This window comes from Erinaceus europaeus, chromosome 9 (genome assembly GCF_950295315.1).
Source record: "Erinaceus europaeus chromosome 9, mEriEur2.1, whole genome shotgun sequence".
In the NCBI taxonomy this organism is placed as follows: domain Eukaryota; kingdom Metazoa; phylum Chordata; class Mammalia; order Eulipotyphla; family Erinaceidae; genus Erinaceus; species Erinaceus europaeus.
Window position 1 is genome coordinate 104,236,358 of NC_080170.1, and position 21,769 is coordinate 104,258,126.

The following is a 21,769-nucleotide window of genomic DNA, read 5'->3' on the forward strand; positions in this document are numbered from 1 at the left end:
GAGAATGGAAGGGGAGAGAGAGACACCTGCCCTGCTTCATCACTCCTGAAGCTTTCCCCCTGCAGGGGCTTGAACCTGGGTCCTGAGCACTGTCATGTGAGTGCTTAACCAGGTGTACCACTACCTAGCCCCTGAGTTGCAGTCATCACTGCCACCTTGTTTTTAATTATTTCCAGCTTTTTATGACAAGGAATATACCACCCTTTTAGAAGAGAGCCTGCTGTATATCTGTCATCTGTTTACTTTTCAGGAAACTAGAAGGAAGTTGGGAGTTCTTGTCAGGAAGCCAATAGCAACATAAGCTGCCGAAATCTACTTAATGCCACCTTATTTGATAGCCTTTTTCTCTCTCCAGTCTTTGTAGAGATGTAAGAACAATTCAGTTTCCACCCTTAATTACCAGTCAATATACTGCTGGATGCCAAAGGTAAAGAGAAGGACATACAGAAAGGAAACAAAAAGTTTGCTTTCATAGACTGTGGCATGGAGGGGGGGTGGTGATTGGACAACGGTTAGAAGCCAAGGGCATTCATTATACAAGAGAAAAGTGCCCAGCACACAGTAGACTCTACTTTAAAAAATAATAAAATGGAAGTGTGGGGAAGATGGCTTAATGGTTATGCAAAAAAAAGACTTCCATGCCTAAGGCACCAAAAGTGCCAGTTTCAGTCTTTCTGCATACATACATATACACTCCGATTTATTCACTTTTTAAAAAAAATATTTATTTACTTTAATGAGAGAGAAAGATACACAGAGACCAGAGAGCACTGCTCAGCTCTGGTTTATGGTGGTGCTGGGGAAATTCACTTCTTTTTATAGCAGTTTTTGTTTGTTTTTTAACCAGAGCACTGCTCAGCTTTGGCTTATGGTGGTGTAGGGGATTGAACCTGGGGTTTTGGAGCCTCAGGATGAGAGTCTCTTTTCATAACTATTATGCTGTGTACCCCCACCAATTTCTCACCAGAGATCTGCTCAGCTCTGGCTATGCTGGTGCTGGAGACTGAATCTGGCACTTTTGGTACTGTAGGCATGGAAGTCTTTTTGCATAACCATTAAGCCATCTTCCCACCAAGTAGTGGTGCACATCTAGTAGAGTGAACAAATTATAGTGCTCAGGGACCCAGAGTCAAGCCTGTGTGGTCCCAACCTGCAGGGGGAAAGTTTCAGGAGTGATGAAGCAGGGCAGGTGTCTCTCTCTCCCTGTCCCCTCTCAATTTTGGTCTCTATCCAATAATAAATAAAAAGTTTTTAAAAATGACTAACTCATAGATTTAATGTACTAACCTCGATAAGGATGGGGACATGCAAAAAACTGCAAAGGGGGAAATAAGAAAGTCAAGCACCTACAGCACTGCTTCACCACTCATGAAGTCCCCTCTCCCCTCACCCCACTACCCTCACCAGATAGGGACCAGGGGCTTGAACCCAGGTCCTTGTGCACTGTAATTTGTTCACTCTACTAGGGGTGCCCCCACACCTGGCTTCTTTAACCCAGTATTGTCAGATTCATCTGTATTTTTTTTTTAAGATTTTATTTATTAATGAGAAAGGTGGGGGAGATAGAAAGAACCAGATATCACTCTGGTACATGTGCTTCCAGGGATTGAACTCAGGACCTCATGCTTGAAAGTCCAGTGTGCTACCTCCCAGACCACAGATTCATCTGTATTCTTACATTTAATAAATAGTAAATGACTCGGGTCAGGTGGTGGCACACCTGGTTGAGCGCATGTATCACAATGCACAAGGACCTGGGTTCGAGCCCCCGGTCCCTAACTGCAAGGGGAAAGCTTTATGAGTGGTGGAGCAGGGCTGCAGTTTTCTTTCTGTCTCTCTCCTTCTCTATCACTCCCCCTCCCTCTTGATTTCTGGCTGTCTCTATCCAATAAATAAAGATAAAAATAAATAAATAAATAGTAAATGACTCATTACTGCACAACATTCAATGATGGTAATGTAATTATGTGTTCTATTAATGAAAATGTGGATTTTTTTTGTGCAGGTTTTGGCTTAAAAAAATCGGGAGTCGGGCGGTAGCACAGCGAGTTAAGTGCTGGTGGCACAAAGTGCCAGGACCAGCGTAAGGATCTGGGTTCAAGCTCTTGGCTCCCCACCTGCAGGGGAGTGGCTTCACAAGTGGTGAAGCAGGTCTGCAGGTGTCTATCTTTCTCTCCCCTTCTTTGTCTTCCCCTCCTCTTCCCATTTCTCTCTGTCCTATCCAACAGCGACATCAATAACAACAATAACTACAGCAAAAAAAAAAAGCAACAAAAGGGAATAAATATGTTTTAAAAATTAAAAATAAATAAAATGTGGTTGTGACACCTTCTGAAGTTAATAAAGGCAACACTGACTGCTACTTCCTTCCTGACCCAACAATCAAAGGTCAGAATGCTGAGCTCTTTTTTTCAGGAACTGGGGTAGAAGGGTAAGAGTGGACTTTATATATGCAATTTATACACATCTTTTCTACTTCCAAAGCAGAACACTAACCAATTAAAATTAATAATTTTTACATGAATTATACATCATTATTTTGCTTAGCAATAATCAGAAAGCGGATGGAGGGAAACTTTTTTTTACAAAAGAAACCCTAAGTGATAAAATGTAGGAGGAATGATAAAATCACTGTTTCGTAACCACCAATGAAACCAAGGGTTCTGGCAAAGGTCACCAATAGATCCTGAAATCACAGTGAAAAGGTCTTGAGGAACTGGCACAGTCATTTTGGAAGAACAGAAAGAACAAGGCCTTAAATATTAAATTACAATGGGGCCTAGTAATTCTACTCCCAGATATATGCCAAAGAGAGTTGAAAATATGGGGCCGAGTGGTGGCACACCTGGTTGAGCACACATACTACAATGCACAAGGTCCCAAGTTCAAGCCCCTAACCCCCATCTGCAGGGGAAAAGCTTCACAAGTGGTGAAACAGTGCTGCAGGTGTCTCTCTGCCTATCACCCCCTTCCCTCCCAATTTCTGGCTGTCTTTATCTAATATGTAAAGATTTACTAAATAAAATGGGGCCTGGGTAGTGGCCCATCTAGTTGAGTGCACATGTTACAGTGCCGAAGGACCCAGGTTCAAGCCCCCAGCCCCCACCTGTAAGGGGAAACCTTCAAAAGTGGTGAAGCGGGAGTCAGGTGGTGGCGCAGTGGGTTAAGCGCACGTGGCGCAAAGCGCAAGGACCGACGTAAGGATCCCGGTTCGAGCCCCCGGCTCCCCACCTGCAGGGGAGTTGCTTCACAGGCGGTGAAGCAGGTCTGCAGGTGTCTATCTTTCTCTCCTCCTCTCTCTCTGTCTTCCCCTCCTCTCTCCCTTTCTCTCTGTCCTATCCAACAACAATGACATCAATTACCACAACAATGTTAAACAACAAGGGCAACAAAAGGGAAAATAAATAAATAAATATTAAAAAAAAAAAAAAAAAAAAGTGGTGAAGCAGGGCTGCAGGTGTCTCTCTGTCTCTTTCCCTCTATCTCCCCCTTTCATTTCTGGCTGTCACTATCAAATAAATAAAGATTAACAAATTTAAAAAAATAAAATGTGGTACATCACTATACAGTGATTATTCAGTCATACAAATGATGCGCTGACAACCGGGGGGGGGGGTGGCACACGGGTTAAAGTGCACAAGGACTTGGGTTCAAAGTCCTGGCCCCCACCTACAAGGGGGGAATTTCAGGTGGTTAGGTAGTGCTGCAGGTTTCTCACTTTCTCCATCTATCTCCCCATTCCCTCTCAGTTTCTATCAAAAATAATTTTTTAAATATGTACTGATATTTTACAATATGAAATTATGAACTTTAAAAATAGTATGCAAATGCTGGGGAGATAAAGAGAAAAAATCTGTGTGTGTTTGTGTGTGTGTGTGTGTGTGTGTGTGTGTGTGTGTGTGTGTGTGTAGCTAAATGAATGTAGTCAGTCTCAAAAAGTCACATGACTTCACTTGTATGGTATGTCCCAAATAGACAAATGCATTAGGGACAGAGATGGATCGTGTTTATCCCCACTGGGGTCCGAAAGGGGGATGGGGAACAAATAAGTGCACTGGCTTTTGGCTAGTGATGCAAAGGTTCCAAAATTAAGAACTGTGTGTGGAAGGGGCCGGGTGGTGGTGCACCTGGTTGGGCGCACATGTTAAAATACGCAAGGACCCAGGTTCAAGTCCCGGGTCCCCACCTGCAGGAGGAAAGCTTCACAAATGGTGAAGCAGTGTTGCATGTGTCTCTCTGTCTCTCTCCCTCTATCACCCGTTTCCTTCTCGATTTCTGACTATCTCTATCCAATAAATAAATAAAGATAATGAAAAAAAATTTTTTTTCTTCCTCCAGGGTTATTGCTGGGCTCGGTGCCTGCACCATGAATCCACCGCTCCTGGAGGATTTTTCCTCCTTTTTGTTGCCCTAGTTGTTGCAGCCTCGTTGCGGTTATTATTGCCATTGTTGACGTTGCTTTGTTGTTGGATAGGACAGAGAGAAATGGAGAGAGGAGGGGAAGACAGAGAGAGAGGGGAATGAAAGACAGACACCTGCAGACCTGCTTCACCGCCCGTGAAGCGACTCCCCTGCAGGTGGGGAGCCGGGGGCTCGAACCGGGATCCTTACGCCGTCCCTGCGCTTTGCGCCACCTGCGCTTAACCCACTGCGCCACCGCCCGACTCCCAATGAAAAAAAAAATTTTAACAAAACTGTGGGTTGCACAATTATGTAGCTATATTAAACCACTGAAATATTAATATGGTCTAGAAATGATAGCTCCAGAAAGCTGCTGCGAGAGGGAAAGAGAAAGAGATGAAACTCCCGTGCCCTAAAAACCAACAAGAGAAATGACCAGTTATTTGTTTTCAGATTTGTCCATCAGAATCGTGTGACATAGCGGCAGGATGGGAGGAGACAGACTGCAGAGGGGCTCCATGGCTGCTGGGTCGCCTGTCCTGTTTAACTGAGTGAGGACAGAGGGTGTCGCTGACAGCTGTAGAAAAGAGTGGACTGGAGTAGACAAAGGGGGGTGCTGCTGGCGGCCCGCCTCCCTCCACTCCCTTCACCTTGCAAGCTTTAAAGGGTAGGACCCGCCCCTCGCCTGCGCAAGTTGTAACTGGATGCCCGGCCCCCAGGCTTCTCGCCAGGCGCTGAGTGTGGGCCTCGTCTGGCTCCGTAAATGGTCGTGGGTTCAAGAGCTGCCTACCACTGCAGGCACTGGCGGGCTCCTACAATCCGCCGGGGTCGTCGGCTTTGGAGCCTACTGTCCACGGGTGGCCGCAGTGTGAGGTGCGGAGGGGCGCACACTTTGAACCGAGGCTGCTCCCCGCTCCCGCCGCTGGGGGGCAGCCTGCGGCCCACGGACCCCCCAAAATAGCGCCAGGGTGGGGAGCCGCGGGTCCCGGAAACTTTTCCCTAGTGTCTTCGCCAACGCAGTCCGCCTCCTGCCGGCTCCGGGCGCGCCCTGCCGCGGACTGCGGGCTGCGGGCTGCGGGCTGCGGACTGCGGACTGCGGACTGCGGACGGCGCACTCGGCCCGGGTCGCCTCTGCGGAGCCGGAGCAGAACCCCGGGAAGGAGGCGCGAGGCTGCAGCGCGCGGGGCTGCACGCGGCCCGGAGAGCCTGCGCCTGTGCCCCCAGCTCGCGGCCGCCGGCGGGCAGGTCATGGGGGAGGCGCCCAGCCCCTCGCCCGCGCTCTGGGACTGGGACTGGACGGACCTGGATCGCTGCTTTGCCCGCCGCAACGTCTGCGTCTCCTTCGCCCTGTGGGTCTGCGCAGCCTGCTGCTGGATCGCCACCCACGCGCTGTAATGGGGGCCGGGACTGGGGGCGCGGGGGGGGGGGGCGGTCAGGCCTGCAGCGGGAATGGGGTAATGGGAGTGCTACCCCCCTCGCCACTGATTCCCTCTTGGAAACCTAGAGGGGGGAAGGCGGGCGGCCGCACAATACCAGGATCAAAACCAACATTTCTCTGCAGGTTGAAGCCGGATACTACTTTCCGGATCCACGCCCTGAGAGGCTGGGCTGTGAGCCTGCAGGAAGAGGCTGGGTGGTGCAGTGGATGGGGTCTTTGGGTCTTGGGTTCTGTTGTCACTCTTGACAATACGGACAAGTTATTCTTCACGTGAATAAGCATGGGGGGGGGGGAACCTGGTACCAGCAGCATCCCAGATGGGCTGGCCTTGGTCACCTTACATACTCAATGAATGACATGGGTTGGAATGGTTACCTAGATTCTGCAGCCCTACCCCCAAGCCCCTGAGACAGGAATTTAATGTCGCTAAGAAGGTTGACTGCATCACATTTGCCCCTTGGATCATGCCACCTCATGAAGTGGCACCTGTGCCCCCCCCTTTGATGGGAAAACCTAAGGTTCTGAGGTGAATGACCTTCCTGAGTGAGCTGCAAGAAACCCAGGCCCTGAGTCTGTTAGAAAGCAGCCCTCTAGTGAGGAGCTCATGCCCCAGTCAAAGGATGGAAGCTTGATTCTCATGATTCTGTGTGCACCCCCTCCCTCTCGGTTTTTCACAGTCACCCTCTGAGGTTGGCATTAGTAGACACTTTGCCAACGTGGAATTTAAAGCCTGGAGAGGCTGAGCAACCCCTCTCAGGAGACCAACAGTCAGTCAGCAAACAGACTGGGGCCTGTTTTTTTCTTGTGGCCTCACATCTGGATCCACCCATTTTTCTTTGCCAGAGCAGTATGTCTTAAAAACAATAAATAAAGAAAGAAAATCTGACAGATGTTGGTCAGCACTCAGTGGTAGGTCATGAACTTGAGTCAGCACAATTAGCAGGTGGAAGGAAATTCCTCTTCAGTGAGGCAGCCTCACCTTTCATGAGCTTGTTGTCCAGCAGCTGGGAGGTCTCCTGGTCCTTTCTTCACCCAGCTGTAATCTAAGTTCAGAAGCACCATAGGGGGCCAGGCAGTGGTGCACCCAGTTGAGCACACATGCTACCATGCACAAGGACCCAGGTTCAAGCCTCCAGTCCTACAAAGGGGACCTACAAAGGGAGACCATCATGAGCAGTGAAGCAGAGTTGCAGGTGTCGCTTTCTCTGTATCTCCTCCACCCCTCTCAATTACTCTCAAAAAATACATACATAAATACATAAGATATATTAAAAGATAATAAATAACAGAGAGCATGGGAGGAATTATCTATGTCTTATCAAAAATAAAAGAAAGGAAAAAAATTAAGGAAAAAAAAAGCACCTGAATATCAGAGAGAGAGAGCCAACCTTCTGAGAACATATAGCCACACATGCCCTCCGTAGAGGCTTCTGGGTGTTCACACTGATGCTCCCACCTCCTGTTTCCACAGGCTTCTCTATCTGAGGTGCGTGAAGAAAGCCAGGTGGGGCCATTCGGCCCTGTGTGCTGCGTGCTGCCTCCTGACCAGCCTGTGTGATGCCACCGGAGCGGTTCTGGCCAAACAGCTCACCATCCAGGTGCGTCAGGCCCCTACACAATGGCGCTGTCCCTGCTACAGCTGCAATGGCTTCTGTTCTCTCGTCTTCACCTCAGAGGCTGCGTGTTTGCCGGTGTTTCTGTCTCACTCCTAGTGCGTCCTTGAGAGCCTCACCTCCTTCACTGGCACTGCTCGCCTCCTTCAAGTCAAATGTCACCTTCTGCAACCCACAAGGGGGCGCAGCAGGTAAAGCGCCAGACTCAAATATGAGGTTCTGAATTCCACCCCTGGCAGCACATACAAGTGGTACTCTGGCGCTCTCTTTCCTTCCTTCTCTCTCTTGCTAACAAATAATTCTGTCTGTTAATTTAAAAAAAAATCACCAACTGGAACCGGAGAAATAGCTCTCTGGCCGGGTCGCACCTTCTCCAATGGGCAGCTGCACATGAGAGTTGGTCACTGAATGACCCAGCTCCTTGCCAGTCAGAAGGGGATGAGTAACTGCCTTTCTGGAGTGAGGAGGCAGCCCTGGGAGCCCTCCATTAGTGAGACACTGAGATAGAGGAGGTTAGCATGAGAGAGCCTATAGGTGCTGACAGATGTTCCGAACACCAAGACTCTGCTTCTCTTTCCCCAGGTTTTCACTGGGGCCTATCTCGCGGCTGTCGACCTGGTCAGCTTTGTGTCCATCCTCTTCCCTGTCTGCGGCTCCAGGTTCACCTCTAATTCAGGTGAGTGGGTGACCCTCTCGGGTAGCTTCACTCATCCATTTGTTCACCTGTGCCGAGTGTTTACTCCTTTCAATGCTTGAGTGGGGGCCTCCCCTCAGCCTCAGCCTCAGCCTGTTGGAGGTCCTCAGAGTTGGAGGGCCCCAAGCAGTAGTTACAGCTGCTTAATTGCACCCTTCACCCCGGGGCAACCAGAGCAGAGAGGGGGGCTTCAGGGTTTCAGGATAGCTGTCACAATGGAAGTGGGGAGAGCATTCTGGGTGGCAACAAGAGAAGCCTGGGCTGAGGCCAGCAGGAGGGTGGTGCATGGCTATAGCAGTTGACCAGTGATGCCTCATGTGTAGGTCACCAAAAACCCACAGCTAATAAAAGAGGGTTCAAGGAATGGGCATAGACCCCTCAGACAGGGCAAGGGCTGGAATTGCCTGAGCTGGACTGAGCTGCCCTGAGGATGTGATGCTACTGTGCCCTGGCTCAGGACAACAATGTGCTTGAACCCTTGTCCAAAAAGGGCATGCCTCCACCAGTGGGGTGAGGGGAGAATCCCAGAGCTGCACGATGCTACCCAGAGGAGGAGGGTTCTGACTGGGATTGTTCAAAGAAGCATCTGACCTCCAAGTCAAGAGACTTTTGAAGGAGGTGCTCCTTGCCCTGCTGTTTCGTCACTCTGTCACCAGCATGCCTGCTGATGGTTCTGCAAAGCCTGCGCTGCCTCCGGGCTATGCCAGGCTCCGTGGAGCTTACAGAAACTTCCAGGGTGTGTCTTATAGATACATAGAATAACGGATTGTCACACCTGTCTTAAAAATAATTCAGGGGGCCAGGTGGTGGCTAGCCTAGTCAGGCACACACATCGCCACGTTCAGGTACCCAGGCTCAAGCCCCCAGTTTTCACCTGCGAGGGGAAGCTTTGCAAGTGGTAAAGCAGGGCTGCAGTTGTCTTTCTCTTTCTCTCTTTCTCTCCCCTACCTCTCTCAATTCCTCTCTGTCTTACCAAAATAAATGATTAACTAATTGCTTTTTTAAAGGTCCTGCAGCCTGGTAGGTGGTACAATGGAAAAACATTGAAATTTCAAAGCTTGAAGTCATGAGTTCAATCCCCAGCATCACATGTGCCAGGGTGATGCTCAGCCCCCATCCCTGCTGTGCTATGAGAGAGGCTGAGGAAGAATGGAGCCAGGAAATGGGGCTGGGGAACTGCAGGCGGGGAGGAGAGACTTCGTTAAAGAGATGACACAGCCATGGGACCTTTGAAAGCGTTGAGGATCGAGCTTAGGGAATGGCATGGTTTCTAGCCTGGCACTGGGGGCAGGGTCATCTCTGGTTCTTCCCATGAAGCTCTCTGTCAAGTTCAAGACCCCAGGGACCATGTGGGATTTTGGTGTCTGTTGCAGGTCCAGAGTCCAGGCAGAGGAAGAGGAGACGGCAGCTCAGGGCTGCCTGAGCTGTTGTGTTGGCCCTGCCACTGAGCCTGGGCCCAGGCTGGCTTCTCTGGGCAGCTGTCCCGAAGACATCAGGCCTCATGCGAGGGCCCCAGCGGAGGCTTCTGGAAAGTCTTCTGCAGGTGAGACCAAGCCAACCAGGGAGGATGTTGGGAAATTTGGGACCCAGGGTCCCTGCAGGTGGATATGACAGATGCCTGATGCCATGGATGGGGCAGATATAGACCAAGTTACTGTTGGGAGGAGCCTTCTAGAAGCAGGAAAGGCTGAGACCTGGGCTGCCTGGCTCCTGTCTTCCTGGTGCTGAGTGCTGACCTATTCCTTCAGGACAAGACTGAAATCCTCGGTTACCTGCTAGGTGCCATCGCAGCCTGCGGCTCCTGGGCATCCCAGATCCCCCCACTCTCCAGAATTGTGAGCCTGGGGCTGGGGCTGGGCTGGGGGGTTGCTACAGCAGGTCTGAGGGCATCTGGGAACATCCTCTAAGTCCCAAGATCCCCCAGGGTGGAGGAGTGTGTGGCATTACCGTGAGGCGGGAGGTGCACACACACATAGCAGACCCCGCTGTAGTCTCTCTGTTTTTTTCTAGTAAATGAAGAACAAGTATTTTGGGGGAAAGCCTGTGAGGTTGGATGAACATGTGCCCCCATTAGGGAAGAAGAAGCTTCTGGAAAACAGAAGCATGCAGCTGCTGGGGTTCTGTATGTATTGGAGGGCATCTTACCAGCAGATGCTTTCCATGTGTCTGGATGCAAGGAGCCCCGTATAGGCTCGTGCAGTGGGGAGCACAGGCCCTCGGGTTCTCATGAAAGGCGTAGCAGTATAAGGTAGTGCATTGCATTTTATTTTAAATATTTTATTTCATTGGATAGATACAGGGAGAGGAATTGAGAGGGAGGAGGGAGACACACACACACACCTGCAGCACTGCTCCACCACTCCTGAAGCTGCCCCTCTGTAGAAGGGGACCAGGGCCCGGACCTGGGTCCTTGCACATGGTAACATGGGCACTCTGTCAGGTGTACCACCACCTGACCCCTAAAGCAGTGCATTTTAACATTCTCAGCAAGACAGAATGAAGCAGACAGGGTTTCAGGGAAGGGAGAGCAGGCCCCATTGCTATCAAAGAGTGAGGCTGAACACTTCCCAGGGCTGGGCTGGGGGAGTCCTTACTCAGGCTGTGAGGGAAGATGGGATGTGAGAAAGCACACAGGGAGGAGAGAGGACAGAAAGCCAGTGAGGAAGGGAGGCTCCTGTGGATGGTCGAGGAGCAGTGATGAGAAGCAGCATGAGGCCTGGACAGGCCCACAGGGGCTGGAGAGAGACCTGCCCTCTACCGTGTCACCCAGCCAGTGCTACTTCTCTGCCAGTTGTTAGTCATCCACTTCCTGCCTGGTGTGGCAGGGACGGAAAGCCCTTCAGGACTTACTTCAGGCTTTAAAGGAGATTGGGATCTGAAGGCAGAGGTGCTGTTAGTTGTGGGTTGGCGTGAGGGCCAGAGCAGAGAGCTTCCCCAGCATGGCCTCTGCCAGAGCAGCAGGAGGAAGGCTGAGAGGAGCTAGTCACCTCTCTCTGAGCTCCTGGGCCATGCGCTCCACTTCCTGGCCCTGGCACTGTCTCCATTCAGGGGGTGGCACAGCAGAAACAGGGCACCCTGGAAGAAAAGCTTGAAAAAATGCTGAGGGGAGTGCAGTGCTCCTGGAGCACCTTTTTTTTTAATCATTTTTATTTTTATTTGTAATTAATAGTGAATTACAAGATTGTAAGATCACAGTGTATAGTTCCACACCACACCCACTACCAAATTCTGTGTCCCTACCCTCTCTTTCACCCTGAGGAATTTTTTAAGAGTAAAAATTAGGGAACGGGCGGTAGCGCAGCGGATTAAGCGCACATGGTGCAAAAACACAGGGAGTGGCGTAAGGATCCCAGTTCGAGTCCCCAGCTCCCCACCTGCAGGGGGCTCGCTTCACGGGCGGTGAAGTAGGTCTGTAGGTGTCTGTCTTTCTCTCCCCCTCTGTCTTCCTCTCCTCTCTGTCCTATCCAATAGCAACAGCAATGACAACAACAATAATAATGATAGCAACAAGGGTAAGAACAAGGGCAACAAAATTGGAAGAATGGCCTCCAGGAGCAGTGGATTCATAGTGCAGGCACTGAGCCCCAGCAATAATCCTGGAGGAAAAAAAAAAAAAAAGAGTAAAAATTAAAAATGGGGAGAACCGACCATAACATGCTTTTACCCTTGAATTTTTCTCCCATTCCCTAGCCAAGGCCTGCATATCTCTAAACATGTTACCCAGTGAGCAAACTAAGTTATATGTAGTATGGTTTTATTATCCCCTCTTCCTCCTGCTCTTATTCTTAGCCTCCTTTTTAATATATAGAGAGCAAAAAAAGACTACAGGGATTGGGTGATGGCACCTGGTTGAGTGCACATATTAAATTGCTCAAGGACCCAGGTTTAAGCCCCTGGTCCCCACCTGCAGGGGGAAAGCTTCACGAGTGGTGAAGCAGGGCTGCAGGTGTCTCTCTGTCTCTCTCCCTACCACCACCTTCCCTCTCCATTTCTGGCTGTGTCTATCCAATACATAAATAAAGATAATTAAAAAAAATTTTTTTTAAAAAAGACTACAGTGCTGAAGCTTCCTGCGTTGGGGTCTGGTCTTGAACCTGGGTTCTGCACATGGCAAGACTACAGTGCTGAAGCTTCTTGCGTTGGGGTCTGGTCTTGAACCTGGGTTCTGCACATGGCAGAGCAACACACCATCCAAGTGAACACACTATCCACCAGCCCTATACAATGATTTTATAGATTGGGTTGTCAGGCAAGTCATTAACATATTCTTTTTTAAAAAATATTTTTTATTTATTCATTTTTGTTGCCCTTGTTTGTTTTATTGTTGTAGTTATTGATGTCGTTGTTGTTGGATAGGACAGGGAGATAAGATAGAACAGAGAGAAATGGAGAGAGAAGGGGAAGACAGACAGGGGGAGAGAAAGATAGACACCTGCAGACCTGCTTCACTGCTTGTAAAGCGACTGCCCTGCAGGTGGGGATCTGGGGGGGGGGGGTTCGAACAGGGATCCTTATGCCGGTCCTTGCCCACCTGCACTTAACCTGCTGCACTACCGCCTGACTCCCCATTAACGTATTCTTTTCTATGCAAAAATGCATCATAAATTTTCTGACAGCCCAATAATAACTTGAGTATATTAAGTGTTCATATGTAGTTGGAAACATTTGTTTAGGGGGCCAAGTGGTGGCGCACCCGGTTAAGAACACAATAATACTAAGCGCTAGGACCTGCACAAGGACCCAGATTCCAGTGCCCGGCTCCCTACCTGCAGGGGGCGGACACTTCACAAGTGGTAAAGCAGATCTGCAGGTATCTATCTTTTTTCCTCTCTATCTCCCACTCCCCTCTCAATTTCTATCTCTAGCCAATAATAAATAAAAAAATATATTTTTTTATTTTATTTATTTATTCCCTTTTGTTACCCTTGTTGTTTTATTGTTGTAGTTATTATTGATGTCATTGTTGTTGGATAGGGCAGAGAGAAATGGAGAGAGGAGGGGAAGACAGAGAGAGGGAGAGAAAGACAGACACCTGCAGACCTCTTCACCGCCTGTGAAGGGACCTGCCTGCAGGTGGGGAGCCGGGGGTTCGAACCAGGATCCTGACGCCGGTCCTTGAGCTTAGCGCCACCTGCGCTTAACCCGCTGTGCTACAGCCCGACTCCCCAAATAAAAATATTTTTAAGAATAAAATAAAATAGGGAAAAAATGGCCACCAGGAGCAGTGGATTTGTAGTGCTGGCTCTGAACCCCACTGATAATCCTGATAGCAAATAGAGGAATCACATAGATGCAGAAGTCCAGTGAAAACTCTGGTGACAAAGATAAATAAAAAGAAACAAACTCAGGAAGATAAGGGACAGGTCTTGACTCTCCCCCGCCCCCCCTCCCAACCAGGGTTATTGCTGGGACTTGGTGCCAGCACTACACGAATCCACTGCTTCTGGAGGCCATTTTTTCCATTTTATTGGATAGGACAGAGAGAAACTGAGAGAGGAGGGGGAGGGAGAGAGAAAGATAAGACACTGCAGACCCACTTCACCGCTTGTGAAGTATCCCTCCACACACATAACAGGTGGGGCGCAGGGGCTCGAATCCAGATGATGGAACATACCTTTGCGCTTCATACTATGTGTGCTTAACCAGGTACATCCCCTGCCTTGACTCTTCACGATCCTGTGTCCCTCTCAGGTAGCAGGGGACCAAGTCGGTGTAGCCCTTAGTCCTGCTGATAGGGATATACGGATCTAGATCTAGGTCGGGGGGGAAAGGTTCTCTGCTTGAGGGATGTGTCAGGTGTGATGGGACCCAGAAGAGGAAGTTACTCATTTAGAGTGGAAGTGGAAAGGAGAGCTTCCCAGAGTTCAGTTTAAACTAGGTTCTAAGGGTTAATAGGAGTTTGCTAGGCAAAGGAAACTGTTGAACAAAAACTGAGAGGTCCAACAAAGCAGCATCTGTCATGGGCAGAGGGTTTGCCACTTGTGGCTTCAACTCAATTCTGGAGGGACTGGGAGACTGGGGCAGTGCCCCTCCCTGCCAAGTCTCTCTTCTCTCTGCCTAGTGCCAGGGTAAAGCCTTTTCCTCCATCCATCTGTGGGCCCGTTTCCTGTCGGCCTTGGCCAGCCTCCTCTACGCCTCAGCCATCGTGGCCCATGACCAACGGCCTGAGTCCCTGCTTCGGGCCACACCCTGGTTCCTGATGTCCCTCGGCCATGCTGCACTGGACCTTGCTGTATCCTCCCCAGGCCTCCGCCCCCTCCCTGCCCTGCCACGTCCACCTGCTGGATTGGCTCTCCAGCACACTGGGATGGGCTTGAAACTTGGGGCGGGCAGACACAAGCTTGCTTTCTCCCTTCTCTCCTCCTTCACTTCATTTTTTCTCTCTTCCCTTCTTTCCTTTTTATTTATTTGTTTTGTTTGTTTTGGGGTTTTTTAAAAAATATTTATTTATTTTCCCTTTTGTTGCCCGTTTTATTGTTGTTGTAGTTATTATTGTTATTGATGTCGTTCGTCATTGTTAGATAGAACAGAGAGAAATGGAGAGAGAAGGGGAAGACAGAGAGGGGGAGAGAAAGATAAGACACCTGCAGACCTGCTTCACCGCCTGTGAAGCGACTCCCCTGCAGGTGGGGAGCCGGGGATCCTTACACCAGTCCTTGCACTATTTTTTTTTAACTTTTATTTATAAAAAGGAAACACTGACAAAATCCATAGAATAAGAGGGGTACAACTCCATATAATTCTCACCACCAGAACTCTGTTATCCCATCCCCTCCTCTGATAGCTTTCCTATTCTTTATCCCTCTGGGAGTATGGACCCAGAGTCATTATGGGATGCAGAAGGTGGAAGGTCTGGCTTCTGTAATTGCTTCCCCGCTGAACATGGGCGTTGGCCTGTCTCTCTCTTTCCCTAGTGGGGTGGGGTTCTGGGGAAGCAGGGCTCCAGGACACATTGGTGGGGTTGTTTGCCCAGGGAAGTCCGGTTGGCATCATGATAGCATCTGGAACCTGGTGGCCAAAAAAAGAGTTAACATATAAAGCCAAACAAACTGTTGACTAATCATGAACCTAAAGGCTGGTATAGTTCAGATGAAGAGCTGGGGGTGGTCTCTGTTTTGTAGGTAGTTGTTAGTAGTCCTATTTTAGTTATATTTCAAAGATCCCATAACTATACTAGTTTTTGTTTTTGTTTTTCCTGAGCCTGGCATCTGATATGCAGGTGGATTCAAGTTGTTGTCTGGGGAGATGATGTCATGTCCTTTATTTTTTTAATAAATACTTTAAAAATACATTTTGTTTGATTTTTTGTTTTTAATATTTTTAACTTTATTTATTTAATTTGATAGGACAGAGAGAAACTGAGAGGGAAGGGGGGAAATGCAGAAGGAAAGAGAGACAGAGAGACCTACAGACCAGCTTCACCACTCGTGAAGTTTTCCCCCTGCTTGAATTTGGATCGTTGTGCATAGTAACACATACAGGTGCACCACTACCCAGCCCCTATTTGTTTGTTTTTAATGAAAGAGAGATACAGAAAGAGAGATACCAGCTCAGCTTTGGCTTATGGTGGTGCTGGGGATTGAACCAGGGCCCTCAGAAACTCAGGCATGAACTTCTTTTTGAATAACCATCATGCTATCTCTCCCATCTATATACCTGTCTTTCCTTTTTTCTTCCTCTCTCTTCACTCACATCTCCCCCCCCCCCCCCCGAATCTTTCTTCCTCTTTCTTTTCTTACCAGAGCACTTCTCAGCTCTGCCCTGTGGTGGTACAGGGATTTGAACCTGGGACCTTTGGTGCCTCAGAAATGAAAGTCTTTTTGCATAACCACTAGCTATCTCCCCACTCTCTAACTTTGCCATAAAAATGCTCTCTTGGGTGTAGGGAGATAGCACAGCAGACTTCCATACCTGAAGTTCTAGAGGTCCTGGGTTCAGTCCTGGGTACTACCATATGCCAGAGGTGAGCAGTGCTCTAGACTCACTCTCTCTTCTCTGTTTTCTCCTTTCTCTCTGTATCTCTTTCTCTGTCTCACTATCTCTCTAATATAAATAACTGTTAGTTCTGTCTTGGCTGCAGTTCTGTGAAACAACAGAGAGTGGTGTAGTGGTGCTGGCCACGATCAAAGACCCAGGTCCTTTCTGGTCTTAGTTCTGCCTCCAGCGTAGGTCAACACCCGCCCTCCTGTACCCCCCCCCTCCCTCACCAGCCTGGCCCTTGAGGATGGGGGGTGGGGGTACAAGCTGACAAAAGGTGTCAGTGACTCAGAGCACCTGTTTGTTCTCCAGGGAGTGTGGCCTGATATGCTGACACCCCAGTGAACTTGACATGGAACCCTCCAGGGCAAGCTAAGCTCAGACGAGGACAGTGGGCATCAGCTCTGCCGTGCCACCGTGTGTGGGCAAAGCCGTGTGCATTTGCCAGGAATGGCTCTGAAATGGTGGCTTGTCTTCAATGCTGCCTTTGTTTGCTACAGGTCTGCCACCTGAGCACAAACTGCACAGCAACAGGAATTCATCTCTGTTCTGGAAGCTAGAGGCACGCAGTCCAGGAAGGCAGTGCTCTAAGGCTTCAGAGGAGGTTTCTGATGTCTTCTGGTGTTCCTTGGCTTGTGGCAGCATGATTCAGCATCTGCCAGTCTGCACAGGCCTTACCCGTTGTGGGTCTCTGTGCACCTGCTGTTCTCACAAGGACCCTTGTCGTGGGGCTTAGGCACCCCCCCCCCAAGTCCCAGGGCCACATCTTAGCTAATTATGCCAGCAAAGATCCTGCTTCCAAATGAGATTACTTGCTGAGGTTCTTGATGGGCTTAAGTCTTGAGGGGACACTATTCAACCCACTACGGACAGGTACCACCCCAGCAACTCAAACCATTGAAGAAAAATAATTTTTAAAAAAGTGTTTTTTTTTAATCTTACTCTAATTCTTTTTATTATTTGTCCTTTCCTTTTTTTTTTTTTTTTAATGTGCTTTTCTCTCCAACACCACCATAAGCTAGAATAACTCAGTCTGGGTCTTAGATACTTTTCCTATAATTCATGCCAAGTAAAGGAAATCCCCAGACTTAAGGACAAAGAAGGTAGCATATGTACAGAGTCTTATACAATACAATCTCTACGTGTAAACTTTCTATTTACTATGATGAAGTGAAGCATTTTGGTGTGCTGTCCTTTCCTTTATTTACGGCAGACAGAAATAGGGACAGAGTAGGGAGAGACCGCTGCAGCACTACTCCACTACTTGTGAAGCTTCCTCCCTGTAGACAGGGAGACTGGGGGCTTGAACCCAAGTCCTAAGCATGATTATATGTGCGCTCTAGTGGGTGCATCACTTTCCAGTCCTTGTTTTATTTTTATTCTTTATTTTTCTTCCCCTCCCCTTTCCCCCCTCCTTCTCCTCCTCCTCCTCCTCCTCCTCTTCCTCCTACCAGAGCACTGCCTACCTCTGTCCGGATTATGATAGTGTTGGGGATTGAACCCCAAATTTCAGAGCCTCAGGCATGGAATTTAATTTGCATAGCCACTGTGCTGTCTCCCCAGCACTCAGCTCTCTTTTTCTTGTGTTTTTTCCACCCCCCCCCCCCAAGTGGTTGTTAGAAGCAGGGTCTTGGTGGGTCTGGGCAGCAGTGTGGACAGGAAGAGAGAAAGGCCTGGCCCCATCCTGGGATAGCTCACCTGCTCGGCGCCCCTGAGCAAGGAAAGAGCACAGACCCTGGGGCCTGAGGAGGAAGGAGACAGCACTGGGCAGCTGGCGAGCTCTGCTTCCGTAGACTTTAACTCTGCTTCTCAGATCATATTCCTCTCCTGGGTGATGAAGAACAAAATGAGGCACACCTTGGGCTTTGCCTCCGAATCCAGGGGGAGCCCCGACACTCAAGCCCTTTTGACCTACACAGAAAAAAAGGAAGAAAATGAGGTGAGGAATGAGGCAAGGTGCTGCTGGCCCAGGAGCCACTGCTCCTGCTCGTGTGTGTGTGTGTGTGTGTGTGTGTGTGTGTGTGTGTGTGTGTGCGCGCATGTGTGTCGGGGTGAGAGTGACTCAAGAGTTCTGGAGGTCCCTTCCAGCTTGGCCAGCTGTTCATTTAACATATGCCAAGTGCTAAGGGTTCCCTGAATAAATTAGTTGCTTCATTTACAACAATTACAGCATTGTTTTTTGAATTTGTTGTATCTTTAGAAAGAAAAAAAATGATTATGCTCGCTTCAGCAGCACATATACTAAAAAGAAAAAAAAAAGATTTTTCTTTACTTATGAAAGAGAAGAGAGAGAGCCAGAATATTATTCTGGCACAGGAATTTCTGGGGCTTGAACTGGGGACCTCACGCTTGAGAATCCAACATTTTATTCACTTTTCCACCTCCCAGACTGCTACATTGTTTAAAAACCACACCATGTGTGCTTAACCTGCTGCACTACCGCCAGGCCCCCATTTTTTAAAAACCAAAGCACTGCTCAGATCTCATGGATGGTAGAGCAGGGCACTGAACCTGGAACCTCTGAGCCTCAACCATGGAAGTCTGTTGTGTAAACTGCTATGCTATCTCTTTCTTAGAGGGGTTGGGTGCCCCTAGCTCAGCAATGGGGCCCAGGCCTTGGAAGCATGAGACCCTGGGCTTGATCCCTAGCACTGTGTAAATTTATAAAAATAAAAAAAAATAAAAATAAAAAAGCTTTTTGATCACTGAATAAGCTTTATTTTTAGCTATGTGGGTGAAATAATCAAATGTCCAGGATAGTAACAAACGTCTATTTTATGTCATATACTTACTTCCTGCACCAAGGTATTCATTTAGAAAGTTTGTCCCTTCATACTTCCTACAAACATACATTTCCACTTACAAATACATCTTTAAAGCCCTCAATGCTGCCACCGTCCATATAGTGAGTGCCGTTGTATTTTAGTTGCTACTGCTGAAAAGCTGGGGGTTTTTTGTTGCTGTTTTTTAGATCTCAGAATGGAACATTAAAATGCTTTGATTTTTAAACTTCATGATTGATCACTTTTCAGTACATTTAATTATATTAAAGTAAGTGGTAGTTGTATACCAACTCCTGATTTTTTTTTTTTAAATCTATATGACAGTTTTAGATAAACTAGTACACAAAACTGTCAGGATCTTTCAACACTAGTTGGGAGAACTTAGGTCTTTAAAGAAAGAAATTGTGATGTACTTGTTTCTGATTAACCAGTAATCTCAGTAAGAATCATTTTGAAATTGCTCGCATATTCATATTTGCATTATATACAAACCAGCTGGTGGCAAACTTGAAATGTTTCTAAACGGCTGCTGCTACGAAGTAGTCCGAGTGCTGAGCATTTATCAGTCTGTCTCTTCAATCACATTTTTTTTTCCATCAGAGGCTTGGTGCCTGCATTAGGGCTCCACCTTTTTTTTTTTTTGTAAAAAGGAAACTAACAAAACAATATGATAAGAGGGGTAGAACTTCACACAGTTCCCACCACCAGAACTCTGTATCCCATCCCCTCCCCTGATAGCTTTCCTCTTCTTTAACCCTCTGGGAGTATGGACCCAAGGTCATTGTGGGATGCAGAAGGTGGAAGGTCTGGCTTCTGTAATTGCTTCCCCGCTGAACATGGGCGTTGACAGGTCCATCCATACTTCCAGCCTGTCTCTTCTCTTCTCTTTCCCTAGTGGGGCAGGGTTCTGGGAAAGCAGAGCTCCAGGACACATTGGTGGGGTCATCTGCCCAGGGAAGTCTGGTTGGCATCATGGTAGCATCTGGAGCCTGGTGGCTGAAAAGAGAGTTAACGTACAAAGCTAAACAAATTGTTGACTAATCATGAACCTAAAGGCTGGACTAGTGCAGATGGAGAGTTGGGGGATTAAAGTGTTGTTTATAATCGAAATGACCACCTGCAGTTATGCCATACCTCAGGACCTCATGGTTATAAGCTCTTCCCTCTAACTATTGAGTTACCTCCTGGGTCACCGTCTTATCAGAAGCAAAAAAGTGACATGTGTCATGAAAGAACAGACAAAATACTTTAAGGATTCTTTTGAAGGAAATGGGAACTTGTTTTTAGGAAATGTTTCCTGCCTTTAACAGTTCCCTTCTCTGTCTCCCTGTCTGTCTGAAAGAATTTGGACTGGGTGCCTCTCACCACACTGCCACACTGCAAACCACCCAGGACGATGGCAGCCATCAGTCGCTACATGGAGCTGACCATCGAGCCAGTGCAGCAGGTGAGTGGCCTTGGACCATACATAGCTGAGTGTCCAGAAGAGGGGGAAGGAGTCAGAGAAAGCTTCCTGGAGGTGGTGATGTTTTAAGAGCTGTGGAGTGTATAAAATGAGGTAGGAGATACTGGGGGCAGAGGAAAAAGGAGGGAACAAGAGGCAAGATAGCCATAAGGGACAGTTTTAAGTGGGGAAAAACAGGTAAGTGGTGACAGCTCAAACCAGGCTGGAGCAGGAAAATAAGAGAGTGGAAAGAAGTGGGGGGTGAGAGGATGGGGGTGACTGAGTTTTCTAAAGTCTAGGCCTGCCTGGGGGTTCCCTAGCACTAGGATTAGGATACAAGATAAAGGATTAGAGAATGGGGCCGGGTGGTGGCACACCTAGTTGAACACACACCTTACCATGCACAAGGACCTGGGTTCAAATCCCCACTCCACCCTTGCAGAGGGTGAAGCTTCACAAGTAATGAAGCAGGTCTGCAGGTATCTACCTCTCCCTCCCTCTCTATCTCCCTCATACTTCTCAGTTTCTTTCTGAACCAAGCCCCAGCAATAACCCTGGTGGCAACAACAACAATAAAAAATGTTAACGATTGGAGAAGAGATCCAGATGGTGGCACACCAGGTTAAGTGCACATAGTACTAAGCTCAAGGACCTGGGTTTGAGCTTAGTAGACTTAGGGAGACTTCACAAGCAGTGAAGCAGGTCTGCAGATGTCTGTTGTTGTGCGCGGGCCACAGAGAAGAGAGAGAGGGGGTCCGGAGCGAAGAGGAAACACAAATCTTTATTTGCGCTGGCACCTCAGAGTTGGGTGCTAGAGAGGCAGGTTGGGCCACGTGGAGGTAGTGAAAATGGCCGCCTCACGCAGTAACCTTTCCTGCGTCTGAACACCGGAGTGAAGCGCTGGCAAGAGAGCGAGGTGCGGAAGAAGAAGGGCTTTTATAGGAGTAGCTTTCGCGAGAATGGGAGGGGGGAGGAGTAACTAAAGCACTCCAAATATTGCAGGGAAATAGACAATGCCCTGAGGGCACAACATGGCTGAACAGGCACTCTGAGAATGTCCCAGCTCTCGCGGGAACTAGCAGTAGCCTGAGGGGACAACATGGCAGATGTGACTGCATCAGCACAATTTCCCAGCAGATGTCTATCTTTCACTCTCCCTCTATATTTCCCTCTCCCCTTTCAATTTCTCTGTTTTGTGGAATAAAAAATGCAAAAGAAAAAAATGGAAAAAATGGCTGCCAGGAGCAGTGGATTGGTAATGCTGGCACCAAGTCCCAGCAACTAGAGGTAAATAAATAAATAAGGGAGGATTGGAAAAAATCAGAGAGGACAAGTTTATAAGTTTATTCTGTCACTCTACCATCCCCTCAGGCTCCTTTTTTTTTTTTTATATATAAAAAGGAAACATTGACAAAACCA

The 21,769-nt window shown here is 48.3% G+C and overlaps 1 protein-coding gene across 1 annotated transcript in view; it reads left to right on the forward strand.

The window, feature by feature from the left end:
* Nucleotides 1–4,954: 4,954 nt before the first annotated feature.
* The window catches only part of TMEM44 (transmembrane protein 44), a 36,943-nt gene continuing 20,128 nt past the window's right edge, over nucleotides 4,955–21,769 (forward strand). Inside the window, 8 exon segments of the mRNA XM_016185691.2 lie at nucleotides 4,955–5,792; nucleotides 7,311–7,437; nucleotides 8,035–8,128; nucleotides 9,520–9,689; nucleotides 9,895–9,981; nucleotides 14,208–14,378; nucleotides 17,937–18,062; nucleotides 20,249–20,353. Of these exon segments, the coding sequence (XP_016041177.1) occupies nucleotides 5,650–5,792; nucleotides 7,311–7,437; nucleotides 8,035–8,128; nucleotides 9,520–9,689; nucleotides 9,895–9,981; nucleotides 14,208–14,378; nucleotides 17,937–18,062; nucleotides 20,249–20,353 (1,023 nt within the window). The 5' untranslated portion in view covers nucleotides 4,955–5,649.